Source organism: Oncorhynchus gorbuscha, linkage group LG06, assembly GCF_021184085.1.
Source record: "Oncorhynchus gorbuscha isolate QuinsamMale2020 ecotype Even-year linkage group LG06, OgorEven_v1.0, whole genome shotgun sequence".
NCBI lineage: Eukaryota > Metazoa > Chordata > Actinopteri > Salmoniformes > Salmonidae > Oncorhynchus > Oncorhynchus gorbuscha.
Window position 1 is genome coordinate 89,110,658 of NC_060178.1, and position 18,145 is coordinate 89,128,802.

The 18,145-nt window shown below is 38.7% G+C and overlaps 1 protein-coding gene across 1 annotated transcript in view; it reads left to right on the forward strand.

Annotated features, from left to right (window-relative positions):
* LOC124038759 (uncharacterized protein DDB_G0287625-like) overlaps positions 1-17,382 on the forward strand; it is a 38,094-nt gene extending 20,712 nt beyond the window's left edge. The window contains exons 3-5 of the mRNA XM_046354830.1: positions 15,639-15,753; positions 15,892-17,032; positions 17,378-17,382. Of these exons, the coding sequence (XP_046210786.1) occupies positions 15,639-15,753; positions 15,892-17,032; positions 17,378-17,382 (1,261 nt within the window). The remainder of the gene's footprint in view (positions 1-15,638; positions 15,754-15,891; positions 17,033-17,377) is intronic.
* Positions 17,383-18,145: the final 763 nt, after the last annotated feature.

Genomic DNA, 18,145 nt, shown 5'->3' on the forward strand with positions numbered 1-18,145 from the left:
GTGTAATTATGTTTTTCAATTTTTTTAACTAAAATGAAAAGCTGAAATGTCTTGAGTCAATAAGTACTCAAACCCTTTGTTATGGCAAGCCCTAAATAACTTCAGAAGTCAACATTTGCTTAACAAGTCACTTAATAAGTTGCATGGCCTCACTCTGTGTGCAATAATAGTGTTTAACATGATACCTCATCTCTGTACCCCACACATACAATTATCTGAACGGTCCCTCAGTAAAGCAGTGAATTTAAAACACAGATTCCATCACAAAGACACAGGAGGTTTTCCAATGTCTTGGAAAGAAAGGCACCTATAGATGGACAATAATTTAAAAAACAGACATTGGCCTCCCGAGTGGTGCAGTGGTCTACGGCACTGCATCGAAATGCTAGCTGTGCCACTAGAGATTCTGGGTTTGAGTTCAGGCTCTGTTGCAGCCGGCCACGATCGGGAGGCCCATAGGGCGGCGCACAATTTGCCCAGCATCTTCCGGGTTAGGGGAGGGTTTGGCCGACAGGGATATCCTTGTTTCATCGCGTACTAGCAACTCCTGTGGCGGGCTGGGCACCCATCCGGGTGGATGGGCATTGTGTCAAGCCGCAGTGTGGCGTGGTTGGGTTGTGTTTCAGAGGACGCATGGCTCTTGACCTTTGCCTTTCCCGAGTACGTACGGGAGTTGCAGCAATGAGACAAGACTGTAACTACTACCAATTGGATACCATGAAATTGGGGAGAAAAATACACACAAAAAACAGACATTGAATATCCCTTTGAGCATGGTGAAGTTATTAATTACACTTTGGATGGTGTATCAACACACTCAGTCACTACAAAGATACAGGCGTCCTTCCTAACTCAGTTGCCGAAGAGGAAGGAAGCCGCTCAGCAATTTCACCATGAGGCCAATGGGGACCTTAAAACAGTTACAGAGTTTATTGGCTGTGATAGGAGAAAACTGAAGCTGGATCAACAACATTGTAGTTACTCCACAAAACTAACCCAATTTACAGTGTAAAGAAGTGTAAAGTGTAAAGACGAAAGCCTGTACAGAATAAAAATATTCCAAAACATGCATCCTGTTTGCAAAAAGGCAGTAAAGTAATACTGCAAAAATGTGGCAAAGCAATTCACTTTTTGTCCTGAACACAGTGTTTGGGGCAAATCCAATCTAACACATTATTGAGAACCACTCTACACATTTTCAAGCAAAGTGATGGCTGCATCATGTTATGAGTATGCTTGTAATCGTTAAGGACTGGTGAGTTTTTCAGGATAAAAATAATTGGAATGGAGCTAACCACCTTCAGGAAAACCAGGTTCAGTCTGCTTTCCACCAGACACTGGGAGATTAATTCACCTTTCAGCTGGACAATAACCTTTAACACAAGGCCAAGTCTACACTGGAGTTGCTTACCAAGAAGACATGTTCCTGAGTGGCCAAGTTAAAGTTTTGACTTAAATCTACAAGACCTGAAAATGTTTGTCTAGCAATGATCAACAACCAAGTTGATAGAACTTGAAGAATTTAAAAAATAATAATGGCTAAACATTGCACAATCCAGGTATAGAAAACTCTTAGAGATTTACCCAGCTGTTATCACTGCCGAAGGTGCTTCTCCTAATATTGTTCTAGGTAGAACCCTTTGCCTTTGAAAGAACCCTTGTCTTCCGAAAAGGGTTCTTCAGATCAAAATGGTCCTTGGTAGAATCCTATCCCTCCACAAATATTTTTTTTTCTAAGAGTGTACATATTTCTTTGGACAGGGAAACTTAAACTAATTTGTCTCCATATTCCAGCATTTAAGATTTGAGATCAAATCAGCCACAGTACAGAATGTCACATTTTATTTGAGGGTATTTTCATACATATCTGTTTTACCGTTTATAAATGAATGCCCTTTATGTATCTAGTCCCCCCATTTGAAGGTGTCATACATATCTGTTTTATCGTTTATAAATGAATGCCCTTTATGTATCTAGTCCCCCCATTTGAAGGTGTCATACATATCTGTTTTATCGTTTATAAATGAATGCCCTTTATGTATCTAGTCCCCCATACATATCTGTTTTATCGTTTATTTGAAGGTGTCATAAGGTGTCATATCTGTTTTATCGTTTATAAATGAATGCCCTTTATGTATCTAGTCCCCCATTTGAAGGTGTCATACATATCTGTTTTATCGTTTATAAATGAATGCCCTTTATGTATCTAGTCCCCCCATTTGAAGGTGTCATACATATCTGTTTTATCGTTTATAAATGAATTCCCTTTATGTATCTAGTCCCCCCATTTGAAGGTGTCATTTATTTGAGAGAAATTCACTTACAGTGCATATCATTTAGTTAAAAGTTTAGAATTTGTTTCCATATTCCTGGCACGCAATGACTACACCAAGCTTATGACTCTACAAACTTGTTGGATGCATTTGCAGTTTGTTTTGGTTGTGTTTTGGAGAATGTATTGTGTAATTTGGAGTCACTTGTATTGTAAATAAGAATAGCATATGTTTCTAAACACTTCTACATTAATCTGGCTGCTACCATGATTACGGATAGTCCTGAATGCATTGTGAATCATGATTATGTGAGAAAGTTAGATGCACAAATATCATACCCTCAAGACCCTCATTGTAATCAAATCATACCCATTACAATAACAGGGGTGGTATGATTCACAATTCATTCAGGACTATCCATAATTTTGGTAGCATCCACATTAATTTAGAAGTGTTCAGAAATATATTCCATTCTTATTTACAAAATTATTGACACCCCTGCTTTCAATACCTTTCAAAACCTCACCATGCGAGGATAACAGTACCTAGCCTAAAATGTTTTATGAGTTGAACACATTGGGAGTGATCTTAGACTATTTCTCCATGGCATCATGAACGTTACCCATGTGCCAGGACATTTTAGCCAAAAACCTGGTTGCCTCTGCCAGGAGGCTGAAACTTGGCTGCAATCTTCCAGCAAGACAGTAACACTAATCACACATCAACATCCACTAATAATGGTTAGTCTCCAGACATAAAACACATTGAAAACCTTTGGTTTAATGAAGGATATCAAGGATCAGGAATGATTCTGTATCCCTCTCAATGTGTTGTCCAACTCATAAAATATTTTAGAAAAAGGCTCAGTGTTGTTATCCTCGAATGGTGAGCTATTGAAAGGTATTGAAAACACGGTTGTGTCAATAATTTTGTAAATAAGAATAGAATATGTTTCTGAATGTGAGTACGCAGATCCGCGAGCAACTGCGACCCCTCATGATGAATTCTGATGTTTTTGTGGCCTCCACCCCAATCAAAGTTTTCCATCCCTGACTGAAATCACCACTATCCCACCTTCTAAAATCTTTGACAGGTGGCACTATTGACTTATTGAATAAATATGTGTCCTAAAATGAAGAAATACATTTTATTTTGAAAGAATAGCTGTCAAATAATTTGCAAACCGGGAGGGACCTGGAAATCTGGTCACAATGCTCACACGGTAGACACATTTTAATACCATGTGTAGACATATTTCTGGAAATGTGGGCAAAATCAGAATGTAGACATGATCAGTACAAAGGACCCATGTTAGCGCCAGCTATAAATGAGGCTATACTGGTGGATCGAGAGTCACTTAGGCCACAAATCATTTACTACTAAAGACATAACTCACAGCCTAGAGCCAGGACCCAGAGGACAGGTTATCAGCACAGTAATTACTACAGTACAGCCGGAGTGTGTGTGTGTGTGTGTGTGTGTGTGTGTGTGTGTGTGTGTGTGTGTGTGTGTGTGTGTGTGTGTGTGTGTGTGTGTGTGTGTGTGTGTGTGTGTGTGTGTGTGTGTGTGTGTGTGTGTGTGTGTGTGTGTGTGTGTGTGTGTGTGTGTGTGTGTGCCACTGGAAATGCCATGCGGTTGAGGTTGATAAGGTTGTCCGAGGTTATTTGCTGCTATTTTCTACTTATAAACATAAATAACATTGTAGTTGGCCGTTTGTGCTTGTAAAGGGTGTTATCACATTTGGAAGGTAACACTTTATTTTGCTAGTCCATCTGTAGATGCTCTACAGACTATCAGTAACATTTTAACTACATATCTATAAGAAAATGCTCACCCAGACTTGGCGCTCCTTGTGACCGGGGACTTTAATGCAGGAAAACTTAAATCTGTTTTACCCCATTTCTACCAGCATTTCACCTGTGCAATTAGAGGTGAAAAAACTCTATATTACCTTTACTCCACACACAGAGATGCATACAAATCTCTCCCTCATCCTCCATTTGGCAAATCTGACCATAACTCTATCCTCCTGATTCCTAATTACAAGCAAAAACTCATACAGGAAGTACCAGCGATGTGCTCAACACGGAAGTGGTTCGATGACGCGGATGCTAAGCTATAGGACTGTTTGGCTAGCACAGACTGGAATATGCTGCGGGATTCATCCGATGGCACCGGCTTCATTAATAAGTGTATTGACGACGTTGTCCCAAACAGAAGCCATCGATTACAGGCAAAATCTGCACTGAGCTAAAGGCTAGAGCTGCCGCTTTCAAGGCATAAGACATAAGACTCCAGACAATTATAAGAAATCCATCAAAAGGCAAATCGTCAAAACAGGACCAAGATCGTGTCCTACTACACAGGCTCTGATGCTTGTCGGACGTGGCAGGGCTTGCAAACTATCACAGATTACAAACGGATACCCAGCCACGAGCTGCCCAATAACGCGAGCTTTCAAGATGAGCTAAATACCTTCTATCCTCGCTTGGAGGCTAGCATCACTGAACAATGCATGAGAGTACCAGTTGTTTCTGACTGTGTGATCACACTCTCTGTAGCTGATGTAAGACCTTTAAACACGTTAACATTCACAAGACCGCAGGGCCAGACGGTTTACCAGGACGCGTACTCAGAGCATGCGCGGAACAGCCAGCAAGTGTTTAAACGGACAATTTCAACCGTCTCCCTGCCTGGGGCTGTAAGACCTTAATGTTTCAAGCAGACCACCATAGTCCCTTTCCCAAGAACACCAAGGTAACCTGTTTAAATGACTATCGCCCTGTAGCACTCACATCTGTAGCCATGAAATGATTTGAAAGGCTGGTTATGGCTCACATCAACACCATCATCTCAGACACCCTGGGCCCACTTCAATTTGCATACCGCCCCATGAGATCCACAGATGCCCCAGGTGGTGAGGGTAGCAACAACACAGCCACTACGCTGACCCTCAACATAGGGGTCCCTCAGGGGTGCATGCTTAGTTCCCTCCTGTACTCCCTGTTCACCCATATGACTGTGTGGCCGCCCATCACTCCAATACCATCATTGAGTTTGCCGACGACACACCGGTGGTAAACCTGGTCACCGACGATGTGGAGACAGCCTACAGGGAGGAGGTCAGAGACCTGGCAGTGTGGTGCCAGGACAACAACCTCTCCCTCAACGTCAGCAAGACAAAGGAGCTGATCGTGGACTTTAGGAAATGGAGGGCTGACCATGCCCTCATCCACATCGACGGGGCTCTAGTGGAGTAGGTCGAGAGCTTCAAGTTCCTTGAAGAGGGCACGACAACGTGAAGAGGGCACAATAATGTGAAGAGGGCACGGTAACGTCTCTTCGCCCTCAGGAAGCTGAAAAAAATTATTATGGGCCCTCATATCCTCAAAGAGTTATACAGCTGCACCATTTTGACTGGCTGCATCACTTGGTATGGCAACTGCTTTGCATCTGACCGCAAGGCGCTACAGTGGGTAGTGAGTATGGAAAATGACGTCCCTCGGGCTGAGCTCCCTGCCATCCAGGACCTCTATACCAGGCAGTGTCAGAGGAAGACCAAAAAATTGTCAAAGACTCCAGTCTGTTCTCTCTGACACCGCACAGCAAGCAGTCCTGATGCATATATTAGCATATCTACCACGACAACACCTTTTCTGATCCTGAGGGGTATGCTACAAAGCAAGGTAGATCTACTTAGGGTTTTCTAAAGCTAGCCAGTTTCAGTTAGCTTACTATTCCAGCTCAGGCTTCATCCATACTACGGTGGTGGATATTGCTCATTCATGTGTGTCTCTAGCAGGCTTGTACCTGCGCGTGCATGCCGCATGTGGTTAGACAATGCTGAAACATCAATTCATGGGAGCAAGTCATGAGCAATTCATGGGAGCAAGTCAGAGCAACATTTTAACTTGTGCCGAAATCAAAATGAAAGAAAAGTTATCTTGCCAATTCTATTATGTGAAAAAGGCTTTTAGAAGTGCCGTCTTTATTTGATTACTTATCGTTAATGCTGTCTTTGGTGTGCTCAATATACATACAGTGGTTCCTCCTTTAAAAGTTGCGAGCTTACACCGCAGGACATAGAGGTACCCAATGTGACTGCTTCATTGCTCCAGACCACCACAAGGGGGAGTTAGAGCACTCATTATGCATTTGGGTCCCAAGATTTTTATATGACCAATCACATCGAGTGGTTCCAATGATGAATTTGACGCGAGCCACCTGTCGCTGGTGACTTTCTTCAGCAAAGATGGCTGACAAAACATTACGGTGGAAGCAAATGTAAGTATTTATAACGTCATAACGAGTCAAGAAAAAAGGCAGAATTGAGAGGAATATGTTAGTTAATGTAGAGAAAGGATGGTGCTTATTTTTTTGTCATAAAGTTAATTTTCGAAAATCACTATTTAGCAAGTTAGCTGACTAGCTAAGATTAGCCAGCTAGCTAGCTAGTGTTATGACATGAGTATGAAATTGTCATTCGTGTTGTTTAAATTTTAGGAACCCCTGAGAAAACCAGCACCTTTTTTCCCACTCCCGTTCAATAAGATCCTTGTATTAAGTCATACAAATGTTTTACAAGGCATTACACATGACTAAATGTGATAGGTATTTTAACATGACTAAATGTGATAGGTATTTTAACATGACTAAATGTGATAGGTATTTTAACATGACTAAATGTGATAGGTATTTTAACATGACTAAATGTGATAGGTATTTTAACATGACTAAATGTGATAGGTATTTTAACATGACTAAATGTGATAGGTATTTTAACATGACTAAATGTGATAGGTATTTTAACATGACTAAATGTGATAGGTATTTTAACATGACTAAATGTGATAGGTATTTTAACATGACTAAATGTGATAGGTATTTTAACATGACTAAATGTGATAGGTATTTTAACATGACTAAATGTGATAGGTATTTTAACATGACTAAATGTGATAGGTATTTTAACATGACTAAATGTGATAGGTATTTTAACATGACTAAATGTGATAGGTATTTTTTTTTATTTTTTTTAACATTTAGAAATGTGATAGGTATTTTAACATGACTAAATGTGATAGGTATTTTAACATGACTAAATGTGATAGGTATTTTAACATGACTAAATGTGATAGGTATTTTAACATGACTAAATGTGATAGGTATTTTAACATGACTAAATGTGATAGGTATTTTAACATGACTAAATGTGATAGGTATTTTAACATGACTAAATGTGATAGGTATTTTAACATGACTAAATGTGATAGGTATTTTAACATGACTAAATGTGATAGGTATTTTAACATGACTAAATGTGATAGGTATTTTAACATGACTAAATGTGATAGGTATTTTAACATGACTAAATGTGATAGGTATTTTAACATGACTAAATGTGATAGGTATTTTAACATGACTAAATGTGATAGGTATTTTAACATGACTAAATGTGATAGGTATTTTAACATGACTAAATGTGATAGGTATTTTAACATGACTAAATGTGATAGGTATTTTAACATGACTAAATGTGATAGGTATTTTAACATGACTAAATGACTAAATGTGACTAAATGTAGGTATTTTAACATAGGTATTTTAACATGACTAAATGTGATAGGTATTTTAACATGACTAAATGTGATAGGTATTTTAACATGACTAAATGTGATAGGTATTTTAACATGACTAAATGTGATAGGTATTTTAACATGACTAAATGTGATAGGTATTTTAACATGACTAAATGTGATAGGTATTTTAACATGACTAAATGTGATAGGTATTTTAACATGACTAAATGTGATAGGTATTTTAACATGACTAAATGTGATAGGTATTTTAACATGACTAAATGTGATAGGTATTTTAACATGACTAAATGTGATAGGTATTTTAACATGACTAAATGTGATAGGTATTTTAACATGACTAAATGTGATAGGTATTTTAACATGACTAAATGTGATAGGTATTTTAACATGACTAAATGTGATAGGTATTTTAACATGACTAAATGTGATAGGTATTTTAACATGACTAAATGTGATAGGTATTTTAACATGACTAAATGTGATAGGTATTTTAACATGACTAAATGTGATAGGTATTTTAACATGACTAAATGTGATAGGTATTTTAACATGACTAAATGTGATAGGTATTTTAACATGACTAAATGTGATAGGTATTTTAACATGACTAAATGTGATAGGTATTTTTTAACATGACTAAATGTGATAGGTATTTTAACATGGTATTTTTTAACATGACTAAATGTGATAGGTATTTTAACATGACTAAATGTGATAGGTATTTTAACATGACTAAATGTGATAGGTATTTTAACATGACTAAATGTGATAGGTATTTTAACATGACTAAATGTGATAGGTATTTTAACATGACTAAATGTGATAGGTATTTTAACATGACTAAATGTGATAGGTATTTTAACATGACTAAATGTGTAATGTGACAGGTATTTTAACATGACTAAATGTGTAATGTGACAGGTATTTTAACATGACTAAATGTGTAATGTGACATGACTAAATGTATTTTTTTAACATGACTAAATGTGATAGGTATTTTAACATGAGGTATTTTAACATGACTAAATGTGTAATGTGATAGGTATTTTAACATGACTAAATGTGTAATGTGACAGGTATTTTAACATGACTAAATGTGTAATGTGACAGGTATTTTAACATGACTAAATGTGTAATGTGACAGGTATTTTAACATGACTAAATGTGTAATGTGACAGGTATTTTAACATGACTAAATGTGTAATGTGACAGGTATTTTAAAATGTGTAATGTGACAGGTATTTTAACATGACTAAATGTGTAATGTGACAGGTATTTTAACATGACTAAATGTGTAATGTGACAGGTATTTTAACATGACTAAATGTGTAATGTGATAGGTATTTTAACATGACTAAATGTGTAATGTGATAGGTATTTTAACATGACTAAATGTGTAATGTGAAGGTGACTAAATGTGTAATGTATTTTTAACATGACTAAATGTGTAATGTGATAGGTATTTTAACATGACTAAATGTGTAATGTGATAGGTATTTTAACATGACTAAATGTGATAGGTATTTTAACATGACTAAATGTGTAATGTGATAGGTATTTTAACATGACTAAATGTGTAATGTGATAGGTATTTTAACATGACTATTTTTTAACAAACAGAAACACAACTGAAGTGGATGATGACTCAGTCTTTGTGAGAAGGATAGAATCCGATTTAATTGGTCCTCAACTCAGGGCTCAGACACTTCATTCAGGATAAATGTAGTAAGTCGTTTGTTTCTCTGCCCCTGAGCATGTTAGTTCTGAAGGATTTTTTTGCCATAGAAATATACCTGGCTAAAAGGTGAGCCACTTTCGTGGTACGGGTTATACCAAGTTGAACTCAGAGTTGAACGAAGTTACCTCCCTAACTAGTTAAACTACATTTGTAGTATAGGGCTCTGTTTTGTAGAATCCCTTACAGGAGATTTTCATGTGAAAGTTTTTCACATGTGAAAAAGCTATGGAAAATTTCAGCTCAACATGTGAAAACATCTATTTCACATGTGAAAAACGATTTCAACTGCAAACTTCACATCAATCAATCAATTATATTTTTTTTATAAAGCCCTTTTAACATCAGCAGATGTCACAAAGTGCTATACAGAAACCCAGCCTAAAACCCCAAAAAGCAAGCAATGCAGGTGTAGAAGCACGGTGGCTAGGAAAAACTCCCTAGAAAGGCAGGAAACTAGGAAGAAACCTAGAGAGGACCCAGGCTCTGAGGGGTGGCCAGTCCTCTCCTGGCTGTGCCAAATGGAGATTATAAGAGTACATGGCCATTAAGGCCAGATTGTTCTTCAAGATGTTCAAACGTTCATAGATTACCAGCAAGGTCAAATAATAATCACAGTGTTAATAATAATCACGTTTATTTTGTAAGGGAATTAAATTATATGGGGGTTTTATAGTAAGTGGTATGCTGTTCAGCTAAAATAGTGTAAAAATCTTTAATCAATGAAAATATGATTCCATTTGACATGATCACTTAGGCCTAAAATCAGTCAGATCATAGCTGACACCAGCGTTGTGGATGTTTTGGTGGTGTTAGAGGTTGAACTGTTGGAGCCGTCAAATCGGCATGTAGCTGCGCTTGCAATCATTGTCATAAAGCCACACCCGCCCAACTCCAGTTAGAAGTTCAGAACGATAATTATGGTATACCTGAAAAATTATGAAATGCAATAATGAGGATTTGTATCATTTCTGTTTTAACAAAGTTCCACTACCAACACCTGCTATGTGGATCTGATTGAATAGAGCCCAGTACTGACCCCAAATGGGATTTACAACTCACAATCTCTGGATTTGGGGTATGCTGAACTTCCTGCTGCACCACAAGTCTGTAGCGCTCCTATACACATCTTAGCAAAAGAGTGCATTCTGAATGCTATTTTAGTTATCAGTTAATCTGACTATTCTCTCATCATTGATTTAATTTGAGGGTTGTCTGTATAGTTGTCTAATGTTGGTGGGCCATATTATTCTGTTTTAATGTTACTCCTGAATCACTATGAAAAATACAGTGGGGAGAACAAGTATTTGATACACCGCCGATTTTGCAGGTTTTCCTACTTACAAAGCATGTAGAGGTCTGTAATTTTTTTTTAATCATAGGTACACTTCAACTATGAGAGACGGAATCTAAAACAAAAATCCAGAAAATCACATTGTATGATTTTTAAGTCATTAATTTCTCCCCTATATAATAGTTTTTGAGTTTATTTTAAAAATGCTGAGATTTACTTTATGTAAGTTTAAAATGAGGACATTTAAATGTAGTTATTTACTCAGACATGGGGACGTACTGTAGCAGGAAGGAAGGAATGCCGTGAACCACAAGGTTGTGAGTTCAAATCCCAGGTGAGTGGACATGTTGAATAATAATTACTGTTTAAATAAACATACACAATGTAACTGTGTGTCTAATATGTAAGTTAAAATCACTGTTTGTGTGTATCCGAATGACTCGCTTTGCAGAGCATCACCTGTGAAATCACATTAAAAAATACATGTGGAAATGTTAATCATGTGAAATATCATCAAGTGAAAATCCACATGTAAAACTTTCTGAGAAATATCATGTGAAATTTTCCCAAAACATATGGTTTGACATGATTTCACGTCAAATACCTTTTCCACCTGTGAAATCATATGGTTTTTCCCTCAAGCCAGGCTAGAAGCACGGCCTGGTTACTCTGAAGATACAGGACTGTCAATTGGGCACCCTAATTCATCTTCCTCCCACATTTTGCATTTGTATTCCTTGGCATGTAGCCTGGCGGCTAGGGGCATTGGGCCAGTAACAGAAAAGGTTGCTAGTTTGAATCCCTGAGCTGACAAGGTAAAAATCTGTTGTTCTGCTCCTGAGAAAGGCAGATAACTAACTATTCCCCGGGTGCTGTGGATGTCGATTAAAGCAGCCCTCCGGACCTCTCTGATTCAGAGGGGTTGGGTTAAATGTGGAAGACACATTTCAGTTGAATGCAGTCAGTTGTACAAATGACTAGGTATCTATCCCCTTTTCCTCAGAAACAGAAAGGAGAGACAAGAGGCATGACCATCCCCCTTTAAACTTTATTAGTTCATCTCATTATTGTTAAGCAAAGCAAAACACCAAATTATGAAGGCATCATTTTCATTCATAATAGTACTGTACTCCAATTCATATGGTAATTTATAGTTTCATTGTACTGTACTTTACTGTTATTCATTGGATGTACTGTATAGCATGGAACCACTAAAAATGAATCATTTGTGAATGTATAATTGATAACAACATCGGAAAACAAAATGAAATGCTTTTGGCTCAATTTTCGGAAACCCAGAGAGTAACAGAGTGAATCAATAGAACAAAACATATCAGCCATCACGTTACAGTAGGTAAATACTCACAATTACAAATCATTTGCAAGCGATACACCCAAGTATCTGTTAGAAACAGATAATGAAGAAGACGTTTGACAATGTGAAATAAGGCAAACTCATTTGATACAATTATTGACAAACTAGTTAAAAGACGATAAGTAGAGAAAAGAGAGAGAGAGGACTATTAAACTGGCTGACTGTTTTAGGATTCCATCCCAAATGGCACCCTATTCCCTATATAATGCACTACTTTTGACCGGAGCCCATAGAGTGAACTATTTAAGGAATACGGTGCCATTCAGGACACAACCCATGTTTGTGAAGTTCTAAGCGATTCTGACATGCATTGGAACGAAACGACAGAGGAAGGAACCATAATCAATCTGTTGAAAGATTAAAAGACACCAGACATCCTGTAGTTCAAAGTGCTTGTTGGTGCTGATAAAGAGCTCTTTAATGAGCTTGTCTATGTCTCAAGTGGCACCCACCTTCCCTATACAGTGCACTACTTTTGACCAGGGCTCATATGGCTCTAGTGAAAAGTACTGCACTTTATAGGGAAGGGGGTGTCATTTTGGATACAGACTTTGTCTGCAGCTACAGATGCTGCTCTCTGAACATCAGACATTGTCAGAGCTTGTGTGTGTGTATGTGTGTGTGTCTCTCTCTCTCTCTCTCTCTCTCTCTCTCTCTCTCTCTCTCTCTCTCTCTCTCTCTGTGTGTATGTTAACATCAGACATTGTCAGAGCTTGTGTGTGTGTATGTGTGTGTGTCTCTCTCTCTCTCTCTCTATCTGTGTGTGTGTATGTGTGTGTGTCTCTCTCTCTCTCTCTATCTGTGTGTGTGTATGTTAACATCAGACATGATCAAGCATTATCTCACTGATGAAAGCAAAGCTGTTAGGGCTGAGTGATGGAGATGAAATTCTTTTGAAGTGTGTGTGTGTGTCTGCCTCTGTGTGTTTGAGTGCGTGTGTCAAGGTATTAGTAGCTGACATCAAGACTAGGGTTGCAAAGCTACCTGTAATTTACCAAAGTTATCAGAATCTTCAGTAATTTGGGTAATTAACAGAAAATGTATGGCAATTTATCTTAACTTTGGTACTTTATACTTGAATAACTTTAATATACATATATGTATATATAAATAAAAGTATATATAAATTGATATATAGTATTTATTGTTATATCTGTGTCCATATTGTCCATGAGTTTCTAGTAGATAGACCATATGGTCCAAGACAAAAAAGCCTGATTAATGAAAAAAGCATCTAATGAACAATGCCATTATTTTCAATTAACTCTGCAACTCTTCCAACTATTCACTTTTCTTCACAACTGTCACCAGTTTAAAGCAAAAAATATTGACACCATATATATATTGACAAAGTAAAAAGAATTACACTCAATTTATTTACTTATTTTTAAACCAATGGTATTCATCTTTGTGGTTTATATTTAGGATAATGTTTTGCAGCTTTGTCATATTTTTTTCATCACCTTATTTAGTTATGTCAAATATTTTACATGTGATAAGACCAGAGGTAATTGGACATCGGTGATAATCTAAAGTAGGGCCACTAGAAAGGTTCACTAGAAAGGGGCACTAGAAGTCTTGTGATAGATTACATAAAATCCTTGAAAGATACCAACATCCTAGTAGTTTACTGGTAAACGTAGAAAGTTTCCAATAATATACCCTACCTTTGCAACCCTAATCATGACTAGCTATCGGTGCTGAAACAGCAAGAAATGTGTGACAAGAAGATATGGCAGACACTCTGAACTTGGTATAATGCTGTGATGTATTCCTGTGTGTGAGTCCATGATGTTGCAATGTGCCTCCTCTATGTCAAAGATATTTTCAAAGACCATGTCAGTCATACACGCAGCAATCAACAGAAGCATAGTAAATGCTAGAAGATGTCATGTTCCGTCTTGTTTTCCACTGCTGAATGTCAGACTGTCAAAGCTAGTGATAGACAGACAGACAGACAAGGTGCTGTGTCGGTTCTATGGTGCTTGTTAGAAACAGAGGATGGTGGTGGTATACGGAACCCCCAACCTGTAATGTTAACGTCTGCAAACTGGAGCTGGTGCAGCTATTTGGGGTTGGTGAATGTGGCGTTCTGATATTTTTACAGTCCCATGCTCCCAGAATGTTCTAGACTCTAGATGGAATTTAAGGTTAGATGGAACGCTCCCAGAATGTTCTAGACTCTAGATGGAATGTAAGGTTAGATGGAACGCTCCCACAATGTTCTAGATGGAATTTAAGGTTAGATGGAACGCTCCCACAATGTTCTAGATGGAATTTAAGGTTAGATGGAACGCTCCCACAATGTTCTAGATGGAATTTAAGGTTAGAAGGAATGCTCCCACAATGTTCTAGATGGAATTTAAGGTTAGATGGAACGCTCCCACAATGTTCTAGATGGAATTTAAGGTTAGATGGAACGCTCCCAAAATGTTCTAGATGGAATTTAAGGTTAGATGGAACGCTCCCACAATGTTCTAGATGGAATGTAAGGTTAGATGGAACACTCCCACAATGTTCTAGATGGAATGTAAGGTTAGATGGAACGATCCCACATTGTTCCCACATTGTCCCACGTGCTTTTACACCTGCATTGTTTGCTGTTTGGGGTTTTAGGCTGGGTTTCTGTACAGCACTTTGAGATATCAGCTGATGTACGAAGGGCTATATAAATAAATTTGATTTGATTTGATTTGATTTGTTCTAGATGGAATGGAGCAGAGATATTATATTTAGGATATTATTAATATTCTCAATATATGCCTCTATAATGGAAGGTTAGACTCTTTTCCAACAGAAGGTTTATTCCTCTGGCACTATATGGCTAATATGGGCATGGCTAGTAGTAGTAGTAGTAGTACTGTAGTAGTAGTGGTAGTAGTAGTAGGAATAGGAGTTGTAGTAGTAGTAGGAGTAGTAGTAGGAGTAGTAGAAGGAGTAGGAATATGAGTAGTAGTAGTAGGAATAGGAATAGGAAGAGGAGTAGTAAGAGTAGGAATAGGAGGAGGAGTAGTAGTAGGAGTAGTAGTACTAGTAGTAGTAGGAGTAGGAGAGGTAGTAGTAGTAGCAGGAATAGGAGTAGTAGCAGGAGTAAGAGTGGTAGTAGTAGGAGTAGGAGCAGGAGCAGGAGCAGGAATAGGAGTAGTAGCAGGAGCAGGAATAGGAATAGGAGTAGGAGTAGTAGTAGTAGTAGTAGTAGCAGGAGTAGTAGTAGTAGTAGCAGGAGCAGGAATAGGAGTAGTAGCAGGAGTAGGAGTAGTAGTAGGAGCAGGAATAGGAGTAGTAGCAGGAGTAGGAGTAGTAGTAGGAGCAGGAATAGGAGTAGTAGCAGGAGTAGGAGTAGTAGTAGGAGCAGGAATAGGAATAGTAGCAGGAGTATGAGTAGTAGTAGGAGCAGGAATAGGAGTAGTAGCAGGAGTAGGAGTAGTAGTAGGAGCAGGAATAGGAGTAGTAGCAGGAGTAGTAGCAGGAGCAGGAGTAGTAGTAGTAGCAGGAATCGGAGTAGTAGCAGGAGTAGGAGTAGTAGCAGGAGCAGGAATATGAGTAGTAGGAGTAGTAGTAGCAGGAGTAGTATTAGGAGTAGTAGTAGTAGTAACAGGAGTAGTAGTAGTAGGAGTAGTAGTAGTAGTAACAGGAGTAGTAGTAGAAATAGTAGTAGTAGTAGTAACAGGAGTAGTAGTAACAGGAGTAGTAGTAGGAGTAGTAGTAGTAGTAGGAGTAGTAGTAGGAGTAGTAGTAGTAGTAACAGGAGTAGTAGTAGTAGGAGTAGTAGTAGTAGTAACAGGAGTAGTAGTAGGAGTTGTAGTTGTAGTAGTAGGAGTAGTAGTAGGGGTTGTAGTTGTAGTAGCAGGAATAGGAGTAGTAGTAGTAGTAGTAGCAGGAATATGAGTAGTAGCAGGAGTAGGAGTAGTAGCATGAGTAGTAGTAGTAGTAGCAGGAGCAGGAATAGGATAAGTAGCAGGAGTAGGAGTAGTAGCAGGAGCAGGAATAGGAGAAGTAGTAGTAGTAGTAGTAGTAGGAGTAGGAGTATGAGTAGTAGTAGTAGCAGGAAAAGGAGAAGTAGTAGTAGTAGTAGCAGGAGTAGGAGTAGGAGTAGGAGTAGGAGTAGTAGCAGGAGTAGTAGTAGTAGCAGGAGCAGGAATAGGAGAAGTAGTAGTAGCAGGAGTAGGAGTAGTAGCAGGAGTAGGAATAGGAGTAAGAGCAAGAGTAGTAGCAGGAGTAGGAGTAGGAGTAGTAGCAGGAGTAGGAGTAGTAGCAGGAGTAGGAATAGGAGTAAGAGCAAGAGTAGTAGCAGGAGTAGGAGTAGGAGTAGTAGCAGGAGTAGGAGTAGGAGAAGTAGTAGTAGTAGGAGAAGTAGTAGTAGTAGGAGTAGGAGTAGGAATAGTAGTAGTAGCAGGAATAGGAGAAGTAGTAGTAGTAGTAGCAGGAGTAGGAGTAGGAGTAGTAGTAGTAGTAGCAGGAGTAGGAGTAGGAGTAGTAGCAGGAGTAGGAGTAGTAGCAGGAGTAGGAGTAGGAGTAGTAGCAGGAGTAGGAGTAGTAGCAGGAGTAGGAGTAGGAGTAGTAGCAGGAGTAGGAGTAGTAGCAGGAGTAGGAATAGGAGTAAGAGTAAGAGTAAGAGTAGTAGCAGGAGTAGGAGTAGGAGTAGTAGCAGGAGTAGGAGTAGTAGCAGGAGTAGGAATAGGAGTAAGAGCAAGAGTAGTAGCAGGAGCAGGAATAGGAGTAGTAGCAGGAGTAGGAGTAGTAGCAGGAGTAGAAGTAGTAGCAGGAGCTGGAATATGAGTAGTAGTAGTAGTAGTAGCAGGAGTAGCAGTAGGAGTAGTAGTAGTTAGATCTGACAGACTGCCAAGTATCGCATCCGTTTGATATGTTACAGTCCTCTATCACGTTTCTTTTTTTACATCCATATTCAAATTTGATCGATGAATCATTTAATGAATGACAGATTCTGAGATAAAGATTGATTGATGATGGATTTCATTGATGACAGATGACATCATTTCATTATAATAAAGATTCAAAAAGTAATTAAAAAGTCATGTAAAATAGGGGCATGAGTTATGTCATGGTGAATGACTCGTTCTTGTGCCTCCGGTCCCCCAGTTTAAGAGGGCATACGGGCACAGGTACTGATGTGGTGGTCCTTTCTTTCTTCACAGTTGGCTGGTTGATTGTCCCTCCTTCTGCTGTTCATTCCTTCTTATCTACAGGATCTGGATGGACAGAAGAAAACAGGAAGAAAATAGTAATAAGAAGAAGCTGATGACACGAGGGTGGAAAAGTAGAGCAACCTTTCCAGAAACACAACAGGGATTGAACCAATCACAGGCAACACAATAGACCTTATTTACGCGGAGGACCATGATTGGTGGAGATCCAGGAAGTTGAAGTGCTCCTCATCTACCCCATGATGTTGGGCCAAACTACCCCTCTATTGTGAGTTCCCTAGCACACTATTTATATGGGCCCTGGTGAAAAGTAGTGCACTATATAGGGCAGGGGTATTCAACTCTTACCCTACACAGTCCGGACTGCTGCTGGTTTTCTGTTCTACCTGATAATAAATTGCACAAACATGGTATCCCAGGTCTAAATGAGTCCCTGGTTAGAGGGGAACAATGAAGAGAAAAAAAGGTCTAGATTTGAATTTTAGGGATATATGGAAAAGGGTACCATTTGGGATGAACAGTATCTTGCATAGTGAGACAATAACTTCTTGTGTGTGTTTGAGTTGGGCATTATCTATGGGATTTGGAGGGGAGGTAGGAGAGGGTGAGGTAAGGCAACAGGAGAGAGTGAGGTAAGGCTGCAGGAGAGGGTGAGGTAAGGCTGCAGGAGAGGGTGAGGTAAGGCTGCAGGAGAGGGAGAGGT